The sequence below is a fragment of the Fukomys damarensis genome, unplaced genomic scaffold (assembly GCF_012274545.1).
Source record: "Fukomys damarensis isolate Sample0158 unplaced genomic scaffold, DMR_v1.0_HiC HiC_scaffold_11, whole genome shotgun sequence".
Taxonomy (NCBI): Eukaryota; Metazoa; Chordata; class Mammalia; order Rodentia; family Bathyergidae; genus Fukomys; species Fukomys damarensis.
This window is the reverse complement of record NW_022900923.1, coordinates 4468104-4485698: the sequence shown is the minus strand read 5'-3', so window position 1 is coordinate 4485698 and position 17595 is coordinate 4468104. Positions and strand designations below refer to the sequence as shown.

The following is a 17595-nucleotide window of genomic DNA, read 5'->3' as shown; positions in this document are numbered from 1 at the left end:
ATTCCCGGAACAAAAAAAAAAAAAAAAATCACAGAGGCAGAGTAGAAAACCAGACCGTTGCACCACGGAATCAGCCCGCTGAACTGGCCGTTCCTCCTTATTGGTTTCATCACTTACTCCTCTCCAAACCCAAACTCCTCCCGGAAGGTGGGTCTGACAAACTTGTCCCTCACAAAACTGAAGACCATCATGCAAAGGTAACAACTGTAACGTCAAAGTATCAAAGTAATCACTCACATCTCCCTCATCAATCGCCCAGAGAAATGCTCTGAACACTTTGTAATACAGTTAACTCTATTATCCAATGATTTTCAGAGAGCCAGAGAAATATCACAAAATGCTCTTTTTTAATATTTTAAAAGAAAGCCAGAAGCATTTGAGTACATCTTTTTTAACTTAAGGAAGCATGGTTTGATCTATTTAGATGTTTTGTTACAGGAAAAATGAATCAGGCAGAGTACATACATGTCAGACAGTATTTTCTGAGTTTTACAGACAGCTAAATAACATGTAATTAGTTAACATAGAAATTAGTCTAGCTAGCCCAAAGGAATGCTGTTTTTAAAAATCCACATATGAAAAAAATTTAGTAAGTTCACAGCTTTTAAAATGAGGATGATTTTAGATAAATATGTGAGACCTGTAGTAACTAATATCATCTTTTCCTAAGAAAACATGTGTTCTTTACTGTGTCACTGGTCCACACAATGAATTCTTTTCTGGCTGTTCTGGTGATACCCATTTGATTCTTTAACTGGTAAATTAATCATACAGCATCTCACAGCATTCAGCATATCGCATATTGCAACTACGTAAATTTGCCAGTGTGACCAGTTTAAGTCAAACTGGTTACTGCCACTTTCATTCCTACTCAAGACCATTCTGAGATTCTAGGTCAGAGACTTAGTTGGTATAAATTAAAAAGTAGAGTGTTAACACCTAGCCGAGAACAGCTGATTGCAAACACATTTGCATTAAATTAGTGAGGAAGTGAACTGATGGTTCGTTTCATTTTCAAATTTTATATAAAAGCAACATGGAGGTAAAGGTGGGAAAGGGGGACAGCAAGCACCAATTTGACTTCATTATGAAATAAGAGAACTATAAAGTTAAAACGATCACACTCAGTAAGTCATATTCTGCACAATACCAAAAAAAATTATATTTAAGTCTCAGGAGTATAAAGACGAGGCATATTAACGCAGCTATGCAGAAGCTTAGACAATGACGACTACAATCGAGCATGTATTGGGTGCGCAAAAGCAAACTGATAGGATGCACTGAGGGTACTTTTAAGTACAGCAATCTGAAAATGCACATCGGAACTAGAACTGCACACCCGGAGACTAAGCTCCATACAGAGAAGGCATCTGTGTCAGACACAGGACACAGCTGACTTTTTCTGCTTCTTTCTAATGTCATTTTGGGGTTCTTGCTATCAACAGAGAAGGAGGCTCTGGTCAGGACCGACGTGAGACCCTACTTCAGGCAGGCATTTCCTCTCCATGCGGGACACTTACACGAAATGATGGCAGCGCCCCACGATCTGCCCCTCACACCTGATTCAAAGTGAGTCCCTGACAACCATGGTCCAACAACCTCCTGCGTGCTTCCTTTCTGAAATCCGGCCCTGAGTCAAGAAGTTCCACTGAAAAGTCTTTTAATCTCCTGAGAGAATTCACTGGATTGCATTTAAGTTCAAGTTCAAGGGTATTAATATGTACAAAGGAGAGTGTAGAAGGTGCTAGGTTATATATTTTAACTTCTTAACTAGAAAATTGACTCAAAATAGATTTTCTAATTTACAATGAATCAAAAGAGAAAACATTAGACCATAGCAAAAGTGGCACAAATGTATCAAAAACCAAATGAATAAACATTTGAGGAGATTTATTATTAGAAATTGCAATAAATTTTGGAAAGATGAATTGATTTTGGTTAAAAGGTATAACTGACAATTTATTGGGCGGGAAGATGCATTATTTTCCAATTGTTATCCATCTACAGTAAAACTGATTTGTGTCCTATTGTATTTTATGGAAAAGGAGAGGGCAGCTTGCAGTGATTTAGATTAAATGTATTAATCATAACCAAGCACTGTGAACTATATATCTACTATTAAAGAAGATTTTTGACATTTAATTCTGTAGCAATATTTTGGCTCTGTACCACTCTTCCTAAATCCAATTCCTGCTACAGTTGGCAGATTTCTCCCTTTTAATTTTATGAGGCTTAAAGTAGCATTTAACCACCCATGCGGTAAATAATGCGGGATTAGAAATATTTAGTGTTTTGTTTCCCTTTCAAGAGTGGTAATCCATCAAATCCAAAAATGTTCTCTAAAATTTTTCTATATTTTTGGCAATCTGTAATATATGATATCATAAAAACTATAAAGTTAAATAAAATGCATTACATAGCCAGAAGAAATCTGCTTTTGCTGCAGTAACCTAAAAGAGCAAGTAAATTTCACTTTGAACCAGAGACACAGAATCCTCGGTGAAAAACAAAACAAAAAACAGGGGTTGAAACATGACACTGGGTTGGAATTTTTCAATTTTGTTCCCTCAGGTAATGAACCTTAATCACTGCACAAGTAATTCCGGAGCAGTTTAACCACGTTATAGCCTCCTAAACCGTGTAACACTGCTACACACTTGACGTGGGGCTGGCGTCTGCAGCAGCACAAGTAGGAAACGCCTAAAAATGCTCTACAAGTACAAATTAATAAGAGACCACGTGTGAGGAATAGTTGCTTTCAACAAAGTTATTTCATAATTTTTTTCACACAAGCACAAGCCGAAAGTGAATGTTTCCCTTATAGAAACTAATACTTCTGTGACTTAGAATAGTCACAAAACATTTTATATGGATCTTGTGAGCTGAAAAATAATTAAAATCCACAATAAAAAATATACGGTATTCTTGTATTAAGCTAAAACAGCCCCTAGAAGTCAAGCTGGTTTCAAAAATCAAACTCTAACTTTTCAATCTGATTTTATATAAAATGTTAGCATTGGTTATTAATGAATCCATATTCCTGCAGTAATCACCCTATAACTGCACGTAGTACTTTAAGATATATCAAAGTAATAAAGTAACCTGTCATGTGAGTAATTATCTACATTTAATCTATATATAAAACAAATGGTCCAGAAATGAATAAAGTCTGTAATTCACTCAAGACACAGCGATGCCACTTATTCATGCTTAGAACACCTAATTTCTTCATACATATTCATATCTTAATCCACTTTTAACGAAATTCATCACAGTTGCTGTGAAGACAAATTCATGCCCTCATAGTGACTAAATAAAATCATCAGATACAAGATAATCTGAAAAGGTGTGTGTATGTGTGTGTAAAGGTACCTACGTCTTCTTGCCCTTCTTGCCCTTCACAGTGCTACAGGGTGGAGCTGGGAGTTACACAGGGGGAGAAACCGGAAGAACGAAAAATTCCTGTCTGCCAGACACCAGACACTTCCGGGAGCATTCCAATGGAAGGCAAAAGCATTCCAGTAATAAACAGAGGATCACAATCACTTCTGTGGAAAGACAGCAAAACCAAGGGTACAGTCCACAAAGGAGTGAGCTAGGTGAACTGGTGGTTCTTACAGTCACCTCCTAAAGGTGGGCACACAGCAGTAGTGTCCTGAGCAGCTCCATGGGACGTGGAGTCAGGCAGAGAAGAAAAGTTTTGATACCAGCATGTATGAAGAGGGCAATATGAGACCTGTGCTTTGAGCCAAGTTGCTTATTTTCATACAACTTGCCATGATTTTAAAGGGTAAATTAAGAATTCAACAATAAAAATTCCTAAATCTTTCTTCAATATGAGAGCACAATCAAATTTTGATATAAGGTAACTTTTACACATTGATGAGGAATTTAATTTCAAATTTCACTATTTTGAAAAGTTAAGATTCAGAAAAGCAAACACTGCTGTAACTCCAGAGGAGAGTACAGAGGACAACTCCTGCAAATCTGAACTTGGAAAGAACTAAAATTCTAAATGCCCAGGTCTACCCTTCTTCGTGTAGTTAACTGTTTAAAATTTCTATTTGCGAAACCATAACATGGGGTTTACAATGCTACTGATACAACAGAAAGCATACACACTATAGCTTCCAACATACTGCTAAGTGTGATTCAAATATTTACTATTGTCACTAACTCTTTCAATCATTCAAAAGAAGACAAAGCTAACAGAAAACAGAGAAACCTGCTTTAAGATAAACTTGAGAAAGAAATATTTGAATGTCAACAAGCCCTTAAGTGAAATCAATAAATATCAAAGAACAAGAGAGCAATTGTAGATGAGGTCAAAGTGGAAGGAGGAAAAATGGAGAAAATGAGTAGAAAATGCATTTACAGGATGAAAAATTGTTACTCCGAAAAATAGAACATGTTTAATAAGATTATATCAAAAAATGAAAAATGAGTTGCCCGATATATTTACTGCACTGGCCAAAATATGAAAGACATATTACTTGAGTGGTTTGTTGGGCCTAACCAATGTTTATAAAATTAATGGGAAATATCTATTTTACTCTTGTAGGAAGGACTACATAGCTTGATAGTTCAATATCTGTAAAGGGGACCACAGGGCCAGAGTTTAAATCTTATCAGTACCAGTTACTAGCTGTAACCTTGAATTAGTTGTTTAAAGCATTTGTCTCTCAGTTTCCTACTCTATTAAAAAAAAGAGGAAAATAATATTGATCTCATTAGCCTTTACATGACATGAATTAACACACATAAAGAGATTTGACCGCTACCCAGTAAACAATATGGTAACAATATTAAATAATAATGTTAGACGTTATAATAACAATCAAGTTTTAAGCCTTTTGATATCATAATGATCTTTACTAAGATCAATACCCATAAAAACTGATTTGAAAAACAAAATTATTTAATACACTATAGCTAAATATTATGATGCAAAGCAAAATATTGAAAAATATAAGTATGGTTTATAATCTTAGACATTTTGTTAATGTGCAAAAAAAAAAAAAAAAAAAAAAAGGTGCAGAGGGAAAGACATGGTATTTGCAGATTCGTATGGGAGGACTGGGCCCAGGGAAAGACTTTCCATGGGATAATTTTTGTCCTATTTGAATTTCAAACCTTCCCTATCTATATTTATTATTTTTCAAACTAGGGAAAACTAAGTTTGGGCTTCCTAGGGAACACAACACAATGGTCACACGGTTATATCAGCTCCCTCACAAAGCTCCAGAAAAATACGGATGAAACAATAAAAAGATGTAACTCCATAAGGACCAAGAGAATAGACAAGAAAGCACCAGCCAAACTGGCTGCTCAGCCTTCTCTAGGCACTGTGGGCTGGGGAACAGGCAGGAGGAAGGAAGCTGGTAAAGCAGCAGGCTCCAGGGGGTCAGCAGCTGGAGGTCCTCCACACCTCCTCAACAGGTCACAGGGAGAAAGGCCAGTTTTACAAAGTTCATCGCTGGACCCCACATACAGTCAGGCATCACTGCTGCCATCACAGGTCCCACAGCAACTCCAGATTCGCTGCAGGAAAAAGTTAGAGAAAGGCAACATTCCTAAGGACCACACCTCCACTAGCACGGGGAAAATTCAATGTGAGTCTCCACTCTGAATGCTCTCTGGCCTCGCTGTGCAGCAAGAATGTTGTCCGGGGAATAAAACGCTGTCCCAGTCTAGCTGGTCAACAGGAAAACCTCGAAGACAGCAAGATAAGAGATCCCTGAATCTGTACACCAGACTCCTGTCAACACCTCAATGCTCTCTCAGTGGAACCTTGTATGCTGCCTTTTTGAAGTACACAGAGGGAGAGACTGAAAACAAAGAAGAATTTGAATACTACAATTGGCTGGAAAAGATTCTGTCATCTAAAGTCACACTGGCAACCTAAACAGTGGTGAAAAACTCCCTAATAATTATGGGCAATGCCCATCAATGGAGAAACGGGTAAAAATATGGTGCACACTTACACAAAGAAGAATGAATTCACGTCATCTGGAGGTCAAGAGACGGCTCTCGAGACCACGATGCTATGTGGAGTTAAGTCACAGCAGTGAGGGCAGAAAAACAATCATACCTTAGGAATGTTTACTTGGAGTTGAATTGCATGTGCTGTGGACGAGAGGCAGGATAATCAAAGGAGACCAGAGAGACTGATGCACCACTAAAACATAAGGCTGAGAAGTAACAGTGACAGTGACGGGTGAACCTAGAAAGGGGCTGAAAGGACAGATAGAAAGGTCCGGCGTGGACAGAACATAGGAAGATGAAGATAACGTGCAAATCCAACTTTAAGGTTAGGCTGCTCTTTTTTTTTTTTTTTTTTTTTTTATTACCAGGGATTGAACTTGGGACCTTGCACCTGAGGCAGGTGTGACACCACTAAGCCAAATCCATGGCCCTAGGCTGCTCTTTTCTTCCTCTCTTCCTTTGCCAACTGTCACTCCTCAAACTGTAAGGTCCTTGAGAACAAAGACATGTCCTATAAATTCTGCATCCCCAGCCTAGCAGGATAAAGACATCACAAGCCTCATCACCTTTGTGTATAACTGAATCATGAAATTCTAGCTAAAAACACGAACAAGAAATCGAGTTTTGGAGTCACGTAACATAGACTTATTTGTTCACTGGACAAATATAACACTTTAACAGACTGCAGGTCAAAAAACTAGAAGAGTCTAGTCATATAAGTAAATAAGTAAAATAAGATGAGATATATGAAGACATAACAGTTTAGATTTTGAAGAAAAATCTCTAGACTAATGCTTTACATTTATATAAATCTGAAAGATCTCTAGAAAAGTACTGTAAAAACATTAGATCGATCAGGAATATTTAATAGTATAAACATTCTATACCCAAGGATTTGGTTTGAATTTGAAATTCTAAGAGAAATATGGTATGCTGCTAAATTACAGGTGGTTAGTATTTAAAAAATTATCAAAATTCTGCTTTATTTTCCTACTAAGGACAGTGCTGAGGACAGTGTTCTGACAACGGTGTTTTTACAAACAGAAAGCTTATGAGTTTTGTTGGCTTGAAACAAAAATACTTGTTGGTGCACATGTCTGCTTTATCAGAACCCCCTTTCCTTATGACAGGCAACAAGTATCAGGGTGGCACTCACTAGGGGTTCAGGGAGCCCTTTCCATCGACATGATTTCTTTGTGGATTCTCAGTTGTTCAGGCTGACCTTCAGCTGGCAGATTTGCAGGTGACTTCAGTTCCGAAAGTGCTTGTGAGATATTATTAGGAAGTGTTCTACCCATCATTGATTTTGAACTTTTCTGATATTAGATATCTGACATATCTGAGGCAAATTAGAAAACTGAGTTTTATAGACCATCAGAACAATTATAGCAGCAACATAAAAGGCAGAAAACCAGAGTTGAAGCTTCTTTAAAAAAGTAAAATGTTTGCAGCATTTCTGTTTCCCTGATTTGGATTTAAAAAAAAAAAAAAAAAGAAAAGAAAAGGGACTCATGGCAATGTCAGCACTGTTTTAAGGGCGACTGGGAAACGTGTGGATTCTCTGGGGAGCCAAGTGATTACCAGTAGCCATCTTTTCTTCTAAAAAGAAAAGAGCATCCTGGAACGTATTTCAAGCCTTCTTTAGGATACAAAAAAGAAAAATTTTAAATGATAAACAGTCTAAAAAGTACTTCTAGGAAACCTCATATGCTTGGAAATTCTGTTTTTAAAGATTCACTGAGGAATCAATAAATCGTATCTTCAAAAATTCAATTTCATAGCAAGCCATTCCATCAGTAACACAAAATGACCTAAGAATGTGTATGCAAATATAAAGTTAAAAAAATAGGGGCTGGAGATTTAGCTCAATGGTTCCACCGCCTGCCTTGCAAGCGCAAAGACCCGAGTTCGATCCCCGGTACCGAAGTAAAATAAAATAAAAACTAAAGTTAAAAAGATAAAAACAGGAAGTATGGCATTTCACATATTTTAAAAAATGAAACAGGAAAGGCTGGTTGCGCTGCAAAATATTTGTGGGGCTTCCCAGAAGAGTTGCCCCTGGTCAGGAACTGGGAAAGGTGTCTAGCACCGACCCCTTCTGGAACTAACAGGACTCAGTAACGCTTCCTCCTGCTGCTTCTTTCCCCAGAAAGGCAATAAACTGGCTAGAGCTAACATTCCAGCTTACACATCTTATCCTCTTCGATCACCTGCGTATCTTGTAATTACCACATATTCATATTCCATTATTTTTACTGATGGCCACTTTAATTTACTTACATTCTCCGTACTTTCCAAAGTTTATTTTTATTCACTGTCACGTCAACTCTAGGAGCCCATGTCTGCTTGTTCACCCGTCTAAATGGAAGACACGGGGCAGTATTGAGCATTACTGGTATTAGTGTAGCAGTAATGACTAACGGAGTGGACGCCACCCAAAAGCTGAGCCAACTGTCAGGCTTGGGAAAACATAAGCTTTCAGTTATAGCTGGTGGTTCTCAGCTTCTAGGCGAAGAGGCACACGACTGAAGGTTCGTGATAGTTTTAAGCCACCACCTGATTAATGCACTGCGTGCTGCTGTCTGTATGGATCCCGTGCACTTGGAAGTCCACAGTGACCTGACCCTACTCACTTCAGCCACATCACCGGCGTGTTCTATCTCCTGCTGTACAAGCATGCCTCAGCTGAGGAACTCTGGACGCACAGTTTGCTGAATACCCCATGTTGTGTCAAATCTCAGCCTTGACTCTGTCTGCCGGTTGGGCAGCACCCACCCTAAATGAGTTGGTGAATTCCAACTCATTCTTCAAGTTCCAGATAAAACATTTTCCCCTGTAGAGAAGTATCCCCAGAATTGTGCCAAGCTACACAGACAGGGAAAACAAGGAGCATAAGAAATACAGAGAATTTCATCACATTTGAACTAGAGTAACAAAGTGACAGCTGCTCAGCACACCAGAAGCAAGCTGCTGGGATACCGGGGTTCCACGGAGGACACCGATGCAGGACAAGCTGGAATAGGGAGCTGGAGAGCAGACCGCAGGGTTCTAGGGCTGCAAGGTGTGCAAGAGCAGCACCGAGGTACTGCCAGGGAGACACACAAAGGGAAGAGACAAACGGAGGGTGTGTGCCGGTGATTCCTGCCAGGAAGCAGGAAAAATTAATTTCCTTTCACTTTTGTTATGGCAATGCCTTGATTGTACTTGCTCTTCAAGGAAGAGGAAAGCTTGTGGGCATCTCAAAATACCTAGTAACTACACATCCATTAGCAGACAGTGAAGATGGGTAAAGATTACTTTAAAAAGAGAATTTACTTATATGTATAAGTTAAGTTATAAATGTTAACTTCGAGAGATGTTAACAGTATGAAATCAATGATACAAATCACTTGCACACAGGCAAGTGTCTGCTGTGTTGTAGGCATTATCACAAGTGTTCGCCATGACTGCTAACATTCACTGTGCGTGGCATATACTTCCAAATCACAAGCTCAAACGCCAACACAGGAAGCCAGGCTTGTATGAAATTATCAGAGAAACAAGCGCAAAGATTTTAAATATATGGAAAAAGCATATGGGGTCAATTTTGGTAACATCATAATATCAACTCTGAATACCTGTTTATAGTTTTTCCTAAAAAGATTGTAAGAATAAATGTGGAGAAAATAACAAGCATTCAAATGCGGTTGACTGAATAAATGCTTTCAGGATACAAACAAATGTTTATGTGCAAGGGTTATGATAAAATATTCAGATACAGAATTCCATTCAAAAATTTTATATCTGTATCATTTAAATTTTTACATATGTTCCACTTTTAATAAAGTGTAATATAATATCAATGTTAATATTGATACTTTTTAATAAAATTGAATGAAAATTATTATTCACGTTTTGAAATATCAATTATAGATATTAAACTTAGGTGACATGAATATATAGCTGTGAATGACATAAACTAGAGAATTTTAAATCAAACAAGAGACACTATTGACATATCTTTTTAAAAGAAATTTTAATTCTATTCATTTTTGATACAAAAATCAACTTGATCTCACAATAAATACTGAGGAAAAAACGCATCTGTTTCTAATGCAAGATGTGGGCCTCAAACTGATGGTAAGACGAGATAAAACCAATTAACATCTACAGTAAAAGATACATCATATATATTTCAAATATAACAACTTTCTAAATATACATTCTTTTTGTATTCTCCAAAGTATGCAAAAAATGCTTTCAGGATACAAACAAATGTCTATGTACAAGGGTTATGATAAAGTATTCAGACGCACAGTTCCATTCAAAAATTTAGATAATCAGCACACGGTCAAATTAGTTGAAGACATAAGCTGCATGCATTCTGAGGAATCATTCTAGACTTCTTATCTATCATAAAATTACTTTCTCTAAGGTGAGAGGCAAGACAAAAGTTTGTCATTCCCTTATCTGAACCAACTCCAGTTTGAATGGTTCTTCTATTGTAAAAGGTTATAAACAAAGTAAACCTTCCTACTCCACATATTTACAAAAAGTAAAACACAAAGAGTAAATCTCTACAGTATGAATACCATTACTGATATGCTATTTGTTTCTCTATGGACCCATTATCTATGACCCATTTTTGTATGACTTCATTTTTCTATGACTTCATAGAAGAAAATACCTAACAATAATCTTGCCCTTACAGAACAAACTGACTCAAAATTTTGAACAAATATAAACTATTCTGTTCTGGGCAACCACAGAATCAATGTAAACAGTATGCTTGCTCATGCAGTATGACAATGTAAAGTAAGGTTTAATGCTCACATATTTTTCCAGATAATCAAGCTTAATAAATATGTACAATAAGAAGTCAATCAAGGGCCAGGAATTTAGCTCAGTGGTTCTGCCACCTGCCTCACAAGTGCAAGGTCCTAAGTTTGATCTCCGGTACCAAAAAAAAAAAAGAATCAATTAAATTCATTTTCTTTGGCATAATGAACACATATGCCACCATCACCCTGTGTATCCTCATTGCAACCGTCTGAAAACTGGACTGAGGCAATTAGAAAAATTTTAAATAAAATTTGGTAACATATTATCATACTTAAATCATACTTAAGTATTGTATTGTGATGAGCCATTCATTTCTTAATCTTTCAACAGATTAATCGGAATGCTCCCTTTCAGTGGCAGGTACAATACCTTTGAGAGACCATTGGTTCAAAAAGAGAATCTCCCACCGTCAGAAAACACCGATTAAAGACAGTGCTGGGCAGGATGTCATCCTGGCTCACTGGGATGCTATACTGCAGTGAGGTGACACAAAATCACTTTGTACGTTTTATATCCAGGACTGACTCTGGCATCTTTATTGTATTACTATTACGAGTTGTACTTAATGAACAAATTTGGAAAGGGGTTCGGGCTAAATTTGGATTAATTATCATTTGCTTAATTCTCCTAAAAGGAGGGAATGAGAGATTGGTGAACTGGCTTCCTAGAAAGTGGTTTCTTTTCCACCAAAGAAAGACAGCAATAGTAATTCCCACCACAATTAAATTCTCACAACTCAGTCTGCATTTGCCTCTTATACATTTGGACACAATTATTTTTAAAAATCAGACCCACCTGGACCTCAATCTCCTAGACAGTACAGTTCTTTTAACAAATGAATAGCTAAACGGTTGGGAAGGGGAGGAGATGAAGAACGTACAGGAGTTTTTCAGATTGCAGTTAAGTTTTGAGATTTAGTGCACTGGGTGCCAAGCTAAAATTCATTTAGACCGATTCTTCACAGGTTATATGAAAGACAGGGGCCAAGACAAATACAAAGGAGATGTAAGGCTGGGGATTTAGCTCAGTGGTTCCGCCTCTTGCCTTGCAAGCACAAAGACCTGAATTCAATCCCCGGTACCAAAAAAAAAAAACAAAACAAAAACAAACCAAAACAAAACAAAGGAGATGTAAAAGAAACATAAAAGACTACAATATAAAGTACTCTAAATATTAAATGTAAAGGAAAATTATGTATTATATTATTTCACCTTTTCACAGAAAAGGTGAAAGTCTAAAGTCATGAATATAAGTCACCAGCTTCCAGGTTTGGTATATTTAATAATAATAACAACAATTACAATTTAAATAAATATACACTATGTACCAAAGACAGGACCGGGCCCATCTGTTCTACAAAGTTTTGCCTATGTTTAGCAAAGGAGAAACTGAGGTCCCAAATATAACTCCAGGTGAAAAAGCCAGAAGGTAGATTTAAGAAGGTTCCACCTGAAAATCTGTAAACTTCCTTCCATATCCTTTACTCTCTACAAAACTAAATACAGTCAATTCTTGATCCTATGTGAAGATTCTATTATTTGGAAAAATGCCCACTGACTAAAATTTACTCGAGGTTCCAAAATCAATACTCACAGGGCTTTTGCACTATTCAGACTCACGCACAGCAGCAGGAAACCTGTCTGACACCTGTGTGTTTCCAGCAGCAGTCACCAAGGCGAGTCTGCCTCCTGCTCTCAGGCTCTCACACTGCGAACAGGGGTCCTTTCTGTGGCCTGTCTGGTGCCAGGTTTCCTGCACTCGGATGCTGTCTGTTGGTGATTTCACTGTCTCAAATGGCCCCCAGTACGATGCGGGGAAGTGCAGTCAGAATTCAGCAAGTGCAAGAGGGCTGTGGGGTGTTGCGTGGAGACACACTTGTTAGGGAAGCTGGGCTCATGCCCCAGTTATGGTGCCAGTGGACAGGAGCCCAATGTTAACAAGCCAAGAATGTACAGAGAATGTCTTCAAACACAGACATCCATAAGACAAGGTCATGTACTCATCGACTGATGAAAATGCGGAGACCAGAGGCTCGGGAGACCCTATCCCTGTCACTCTCACAGGGACAGGGGTTTGGCACCCCTAACCCCATGTCCGCAAGGACGGCACAGAACACAGCTATCGCCAATTAGGAGAACTGATTGCACCTCTGCTGCAAACATTTCCCCGGGGAACTGGAACGTGCTACCTCAGGAAAAGATTTTCCTGCTGTCATTTCCTCCCTGGATACCACATTATCACGTGTATGCAGGCCTCACATCCGTTTCAGAAAAAGAAACCTGCTTTTGCCATTCTGTTTAATGGGTTGCTGCTACATGTGTTTGAATTTGCTCAGAAAATTAATCTCCCTTAAAAAGCAACTTGGCCTTGCACTGTGAAACTCTAATATAAATAAATGGCTTCTGAGCAGAAATCATGAATATTGTTGAAATGTCATTGTTTTGTGAGATTATGATTCTTATATTAGTCACACATAATGTAAGCAGAAGCAACAAACATTTCGCACAGGAAATCAGAAAAATATCAGCACAAACTGGAACTCTTACCTTTCTTGTCCAAGTCAGAGATTTTATTGAAGAAAAAAACTTACAGTACTTTAAAATTCAAACAAGGACAATTCAGGGTTCAAAGAAAGAAAACCTGAAGGAGTCCATTGTCTTCAGCAAAATTTTGAATACAGAAAACAAAACAAAACAAGAACACAGAGCAGGAAAACAGTTTGTGGCCTAATGGATTAGGCCATGATAAACACACACATATACAGCATATCTCCACCAAGTGAATCTTAATCACCTTTTTACAGTTTCAAGTGGGAAGGCAGCTGTTAGTACGGTTAAGCCATGTGTCATCAACACCATGAAGCTCACCTATCAGTTGTAATAGCTTCTATAAAATACCACAGTGAGATTGCAATAAGCCTAGAAAATGGGCTACAAATCCCAGCTATACTCAAGCAAGCAATGAACCAAAAATAAAAATAGGTAAAATTGAACCAAGAACTAGATAGCATTCATCTAGATTCATGATTAGTAAGGCAAAGTTCAAAGGCCAAGGTTTTAAAGTGACTTATTCAGATATGAAAGACAGTCATTATACAAAATAAAAGCATTCAGGTAATGGAGAAGAAAACATCAATTTTCACTACAAAGACATAGCACAAACAAGCTTACTTACAATTTCTAAACACCACATTATCATTTTCTTATTACCATTTAATAAATATGCAAAAGTAAAGAGACTCAAAGTTGCACTTTTTCATTTTTAATCTCTCCAGTTAGATATGCAATCTAAAAGGAGATGTGACACATTCCTGCTTAATATATTTGTTGAATAAAATCTTTCAGATTGCAATAACTTTACTTAAAGGCAATGTCAACTTTAAGTTTCTATTCCAATCTTGGTTAAGTCATCATTAAATGCTGAGTTAACAATCCATACAATATAAAAATACACATATTAAATCACATTGACTTCATCAATTCTTGGAACTCAATAAAAATATTCATTGTTTTAATATAACCACTGTAAGGACTCAGATGGCCTGAGCTTAGCAGTGGTGACTACCACCAACAGAAACGTGACATTGCCCCCGCCCCTCACTGGTAGAAATGAGCTCACGGGACACGTGATCTGCCATTCTAAGAGGAGCAAGCAGCCTTGCTCTGAGCAATGACAATGTGATTCAAAGTCACACGGCGTTTGTTAAAATGCCAAGTTTCACATGATTTCGTTAAACTCTATGCCAAAATAAAAGTTGTGATACATTTCAGATATCTCACAAAACATGCTTTAAAAGGTAATAGCAAATGATTCGATTAGGGCAGGCTAGGGATTACTGTGACTAGTTTGGGAGTAGGATGACTTCTCCAGTACAATAGAATCTATACTATAAAATACAATGGGATTGCAGTACAGAGCAGTTTATCCAAGTAGAAAGGAAACTGAACAAAATACAAACTCCAGCAAAGATTAATAACCTTACCTATTACCTATCCTAGCCCTTGTTAAAATACCCTGAGTAAAATGCAGATATTATAAATAATGCTGGTTATGGACAATTTCTCTAAAAACGATGATATATGTCAATACATCATGGTTTTTATTTACAACAGTCAGATATATAAAAATTAATTCTTAACCAGTCACAATATAAACATTAAGGAATACTTAGGCTAAATCTGGAAGTTTTTCATTGTCTAGCTTTTGTTAGCATTTTGGCAAAGCAAATAATACATAAGTGGATTCATTGTAAAACAAAAATCATAAAAGAAAAAGATATAAAGTTTACAGTAGTTTCTATCCACCCTGGGCCAACCTAGATCTCTACATGGCCTCCCCAGTCAGGCTCACTTCTGACTACAAGGAAGAGTACCAGTCCTCCAGCCAAAACAGCCCCATCTCTGCACCAAAGAGGCTCTCACTTCAATGACATCCCTCCAGGGAAGAGGACAGGAGCCAGGTTCCCTCGAATCTCATTCCCCAGATGTTCAAAACGTAACTAATTTATTAGCATTAGAAGATTTGGTTTATAGGGGAATCTCACTGGTCCAGTTTGTAGCCTACAAAAAAATGGATTTTTTTAAGTATAACATTAGAATATCAATAAAGAATGAGGGTGTGGCTTTTTATTCCATAGAATGGAAACATTTCCAAACATGAGAATTCAATATAAAAGAAAAGCATGCCTACCATTGAAGTTGGGGTCCCTCCAGATTTTTTAATATTCTTTGAAGACATTCCTTGAAGGCGACTGAGTCTAGCTTGGAAACCTGCAATATTAAAGCACTCAATTTAGGAGGTGCTGCAATCACTGGGCACAGAAGAAGATCCTATCAATAGAGAATTAAGAGTTCATTCACGGTGAAGAGGAATGCTATGAATACTGCTGGGGAAAATGCAAAGCTCACACTTAACAAAATGGCAGCCCTACTTGCCAGAGTGCTAATGCAGTCAGCACTGTGCTCACTAGTGTTTAGACCTCAAGGAGGAGCAGTAGCCCAGGTCTCTCTCCAATCCGCGTGAGCCCCGCAGAGGAAGCCAGTTGGTTTCTGTAAGAGCCAGGTTAGGGTCTGGCATGGTTCCTCATACCACTAGTGCTCACACTCTCCGACTCCATCTCGGCCTGTCTTTCTCAGTGACTATACCAAGGCTGACCACCAGCTCATGGACACACAGCTTAGGAAGCACTACTGACCTCTTCTCCCCGGATGCGACATAAGGGGCAAAGAACCAGTTAAGATACTTTGAAAGACGGGATCTGGGAGATTTTCGTCCAGCTCTTTGAGGTCTTCCTTCTCCCACCAGGGCACTACACCAGCGATGCCACAGGCTCCGCCCGACTCCTTCTCATAGAACCAGTCACTCTGCTCATCATCGCCTGGGAAAAGAGGAAAAGTCCCCGAGTCAGTGCGATCACGCACACAAGTGATTCGGGTTGTGAGTCAAAAAAGCACAAGACACGAGCGCAATCTGTATGGCTGGTAAAAGGTTCACTGCTACTGTAAATACACAACACTTGTCTTGAATTTTTAGCGTAGGACCAAATACTGCATGGGACGTGGTCGTACTAAAACTCTGTCACTTAGCTACAATTCACATTTAACTGGGGATCCTATATTTTCTTTGCAACCACATCTATAAAACAGAAACACAACTTTTTACGGGACACTACAGCTTCACTGGAGAAATGTTCTCTAATACTATGACAGGCACTGCCACCAACAAAATCACAGAATGCTACGCTTTCTAACCATTTTAAAAATTAAGAAAACAATAATTAACTCAGTAAAAGTTTCAGGGAAATCCACTTACATTACTTCCCTTTCCACATTAAGAAAAATTAATGCTTAATAGTCTACCAGGAATTACAAAATAGGAAACTGTGGAATCCATTCTTTGTAGCTGATAACGGTATATAATTAGCTTAATTTCATGATTTGTAGGGAGTGGGAAAGGGGATACAAGCATGAACAGATGCGACTAAATGAAATAATCCAATAAAGTTCATTAAGAAATAGTTTTGAAAAAGTTGATTTTAAATGAAAAGTGACAATAATGGAGCTTATGAAGAAACTATGTTGAACTATTATAAGCAAGGCATTTTTAAAAAAGACCATTATTCAGTGAGGTTGACGTTTGAGAATATTTACAAGTGTAACCAATAAATAATCAACTTAAAATTCAATTTGACATGGGCTCTTGGTGAAAACCAACATTTAGTTAAAGAAAGAATTATTAAAACCTATTTAGAGATAAAAATATAGAATGCAGTTGCCTTTTTAAAATGAGACAAACTGCGTTTGAATAGGATCAGTGTGAGTCACTGCGGTCTTTCACTCTTCTTAGAAGCCACTGCCAAAATAGTGCCATACACTTTCCCCTTAGAGAAGATTTCTGATTCTGAAAACCTTTTACTACTACGCAATCCTTAAAGGCAAAATGAAATACCTCATGTATCAAGTGAAAATGATTTTATTGAAAATAGCTGTATTTAGAATAAAGAAGGAATGAAAAAACCAAAAGCAATCGTAAAACTAGGGTTACAGCTTCTTTCAACTGAAGGGTTAATAATAATAAATTTCTAAAATAGCATAATTCTTTTTTTATTTTTTGGTGTTTTTGAGACAGGGTCTCACTATGTAGTTGAGACTGACCTGGAACTCACTGTGTAGCTCAGGCTGGTCTCCAACTCACAGCGATCTTCCTGTCTCAGCCTTCTGAGTGCTGGGATTACAGGCGTGTGCCACCACGCCCGGCCTAGCATAATTCTTGAACATAATAAAAAAACAG

The 17595-nt window shown here is 37.8% G+C and overlaps 1 protein-coding gene across 6 annotated transcripts in view; it reads right to left on the bottom strand.

Moving 5' to 3' along the window:
* Positions 1-17595, bottom strand: part of Gpatch2 (G-patch domain containing 2) — a 162652-nt gene that overhangs the window by 131028 nt on the left and 14029 nt on the right. For 5 of the 6 annotated variants that reach the window (XM_010642512.3, XM_010642511.3, XM_033762035.1 and 2 more), the window contains exons 4-5: positions 16001-16183; positions 15496-15575 (exon numbers count right to left, since the gene is read on the bottom strand). In XM_010642512.3, the coding sequence (XP_010640814.1) occupies positions 15496-15575; positions 16001-16183 (263 nt within the window). Of the gene's footprint in view, positions 1-14047; positions 15366-15495; positions 15576-16000; positions 16184-17595 lie in introns of those variants that run through there. The other variant, XM_010642513.3, reaches the window with a different exon arrangement.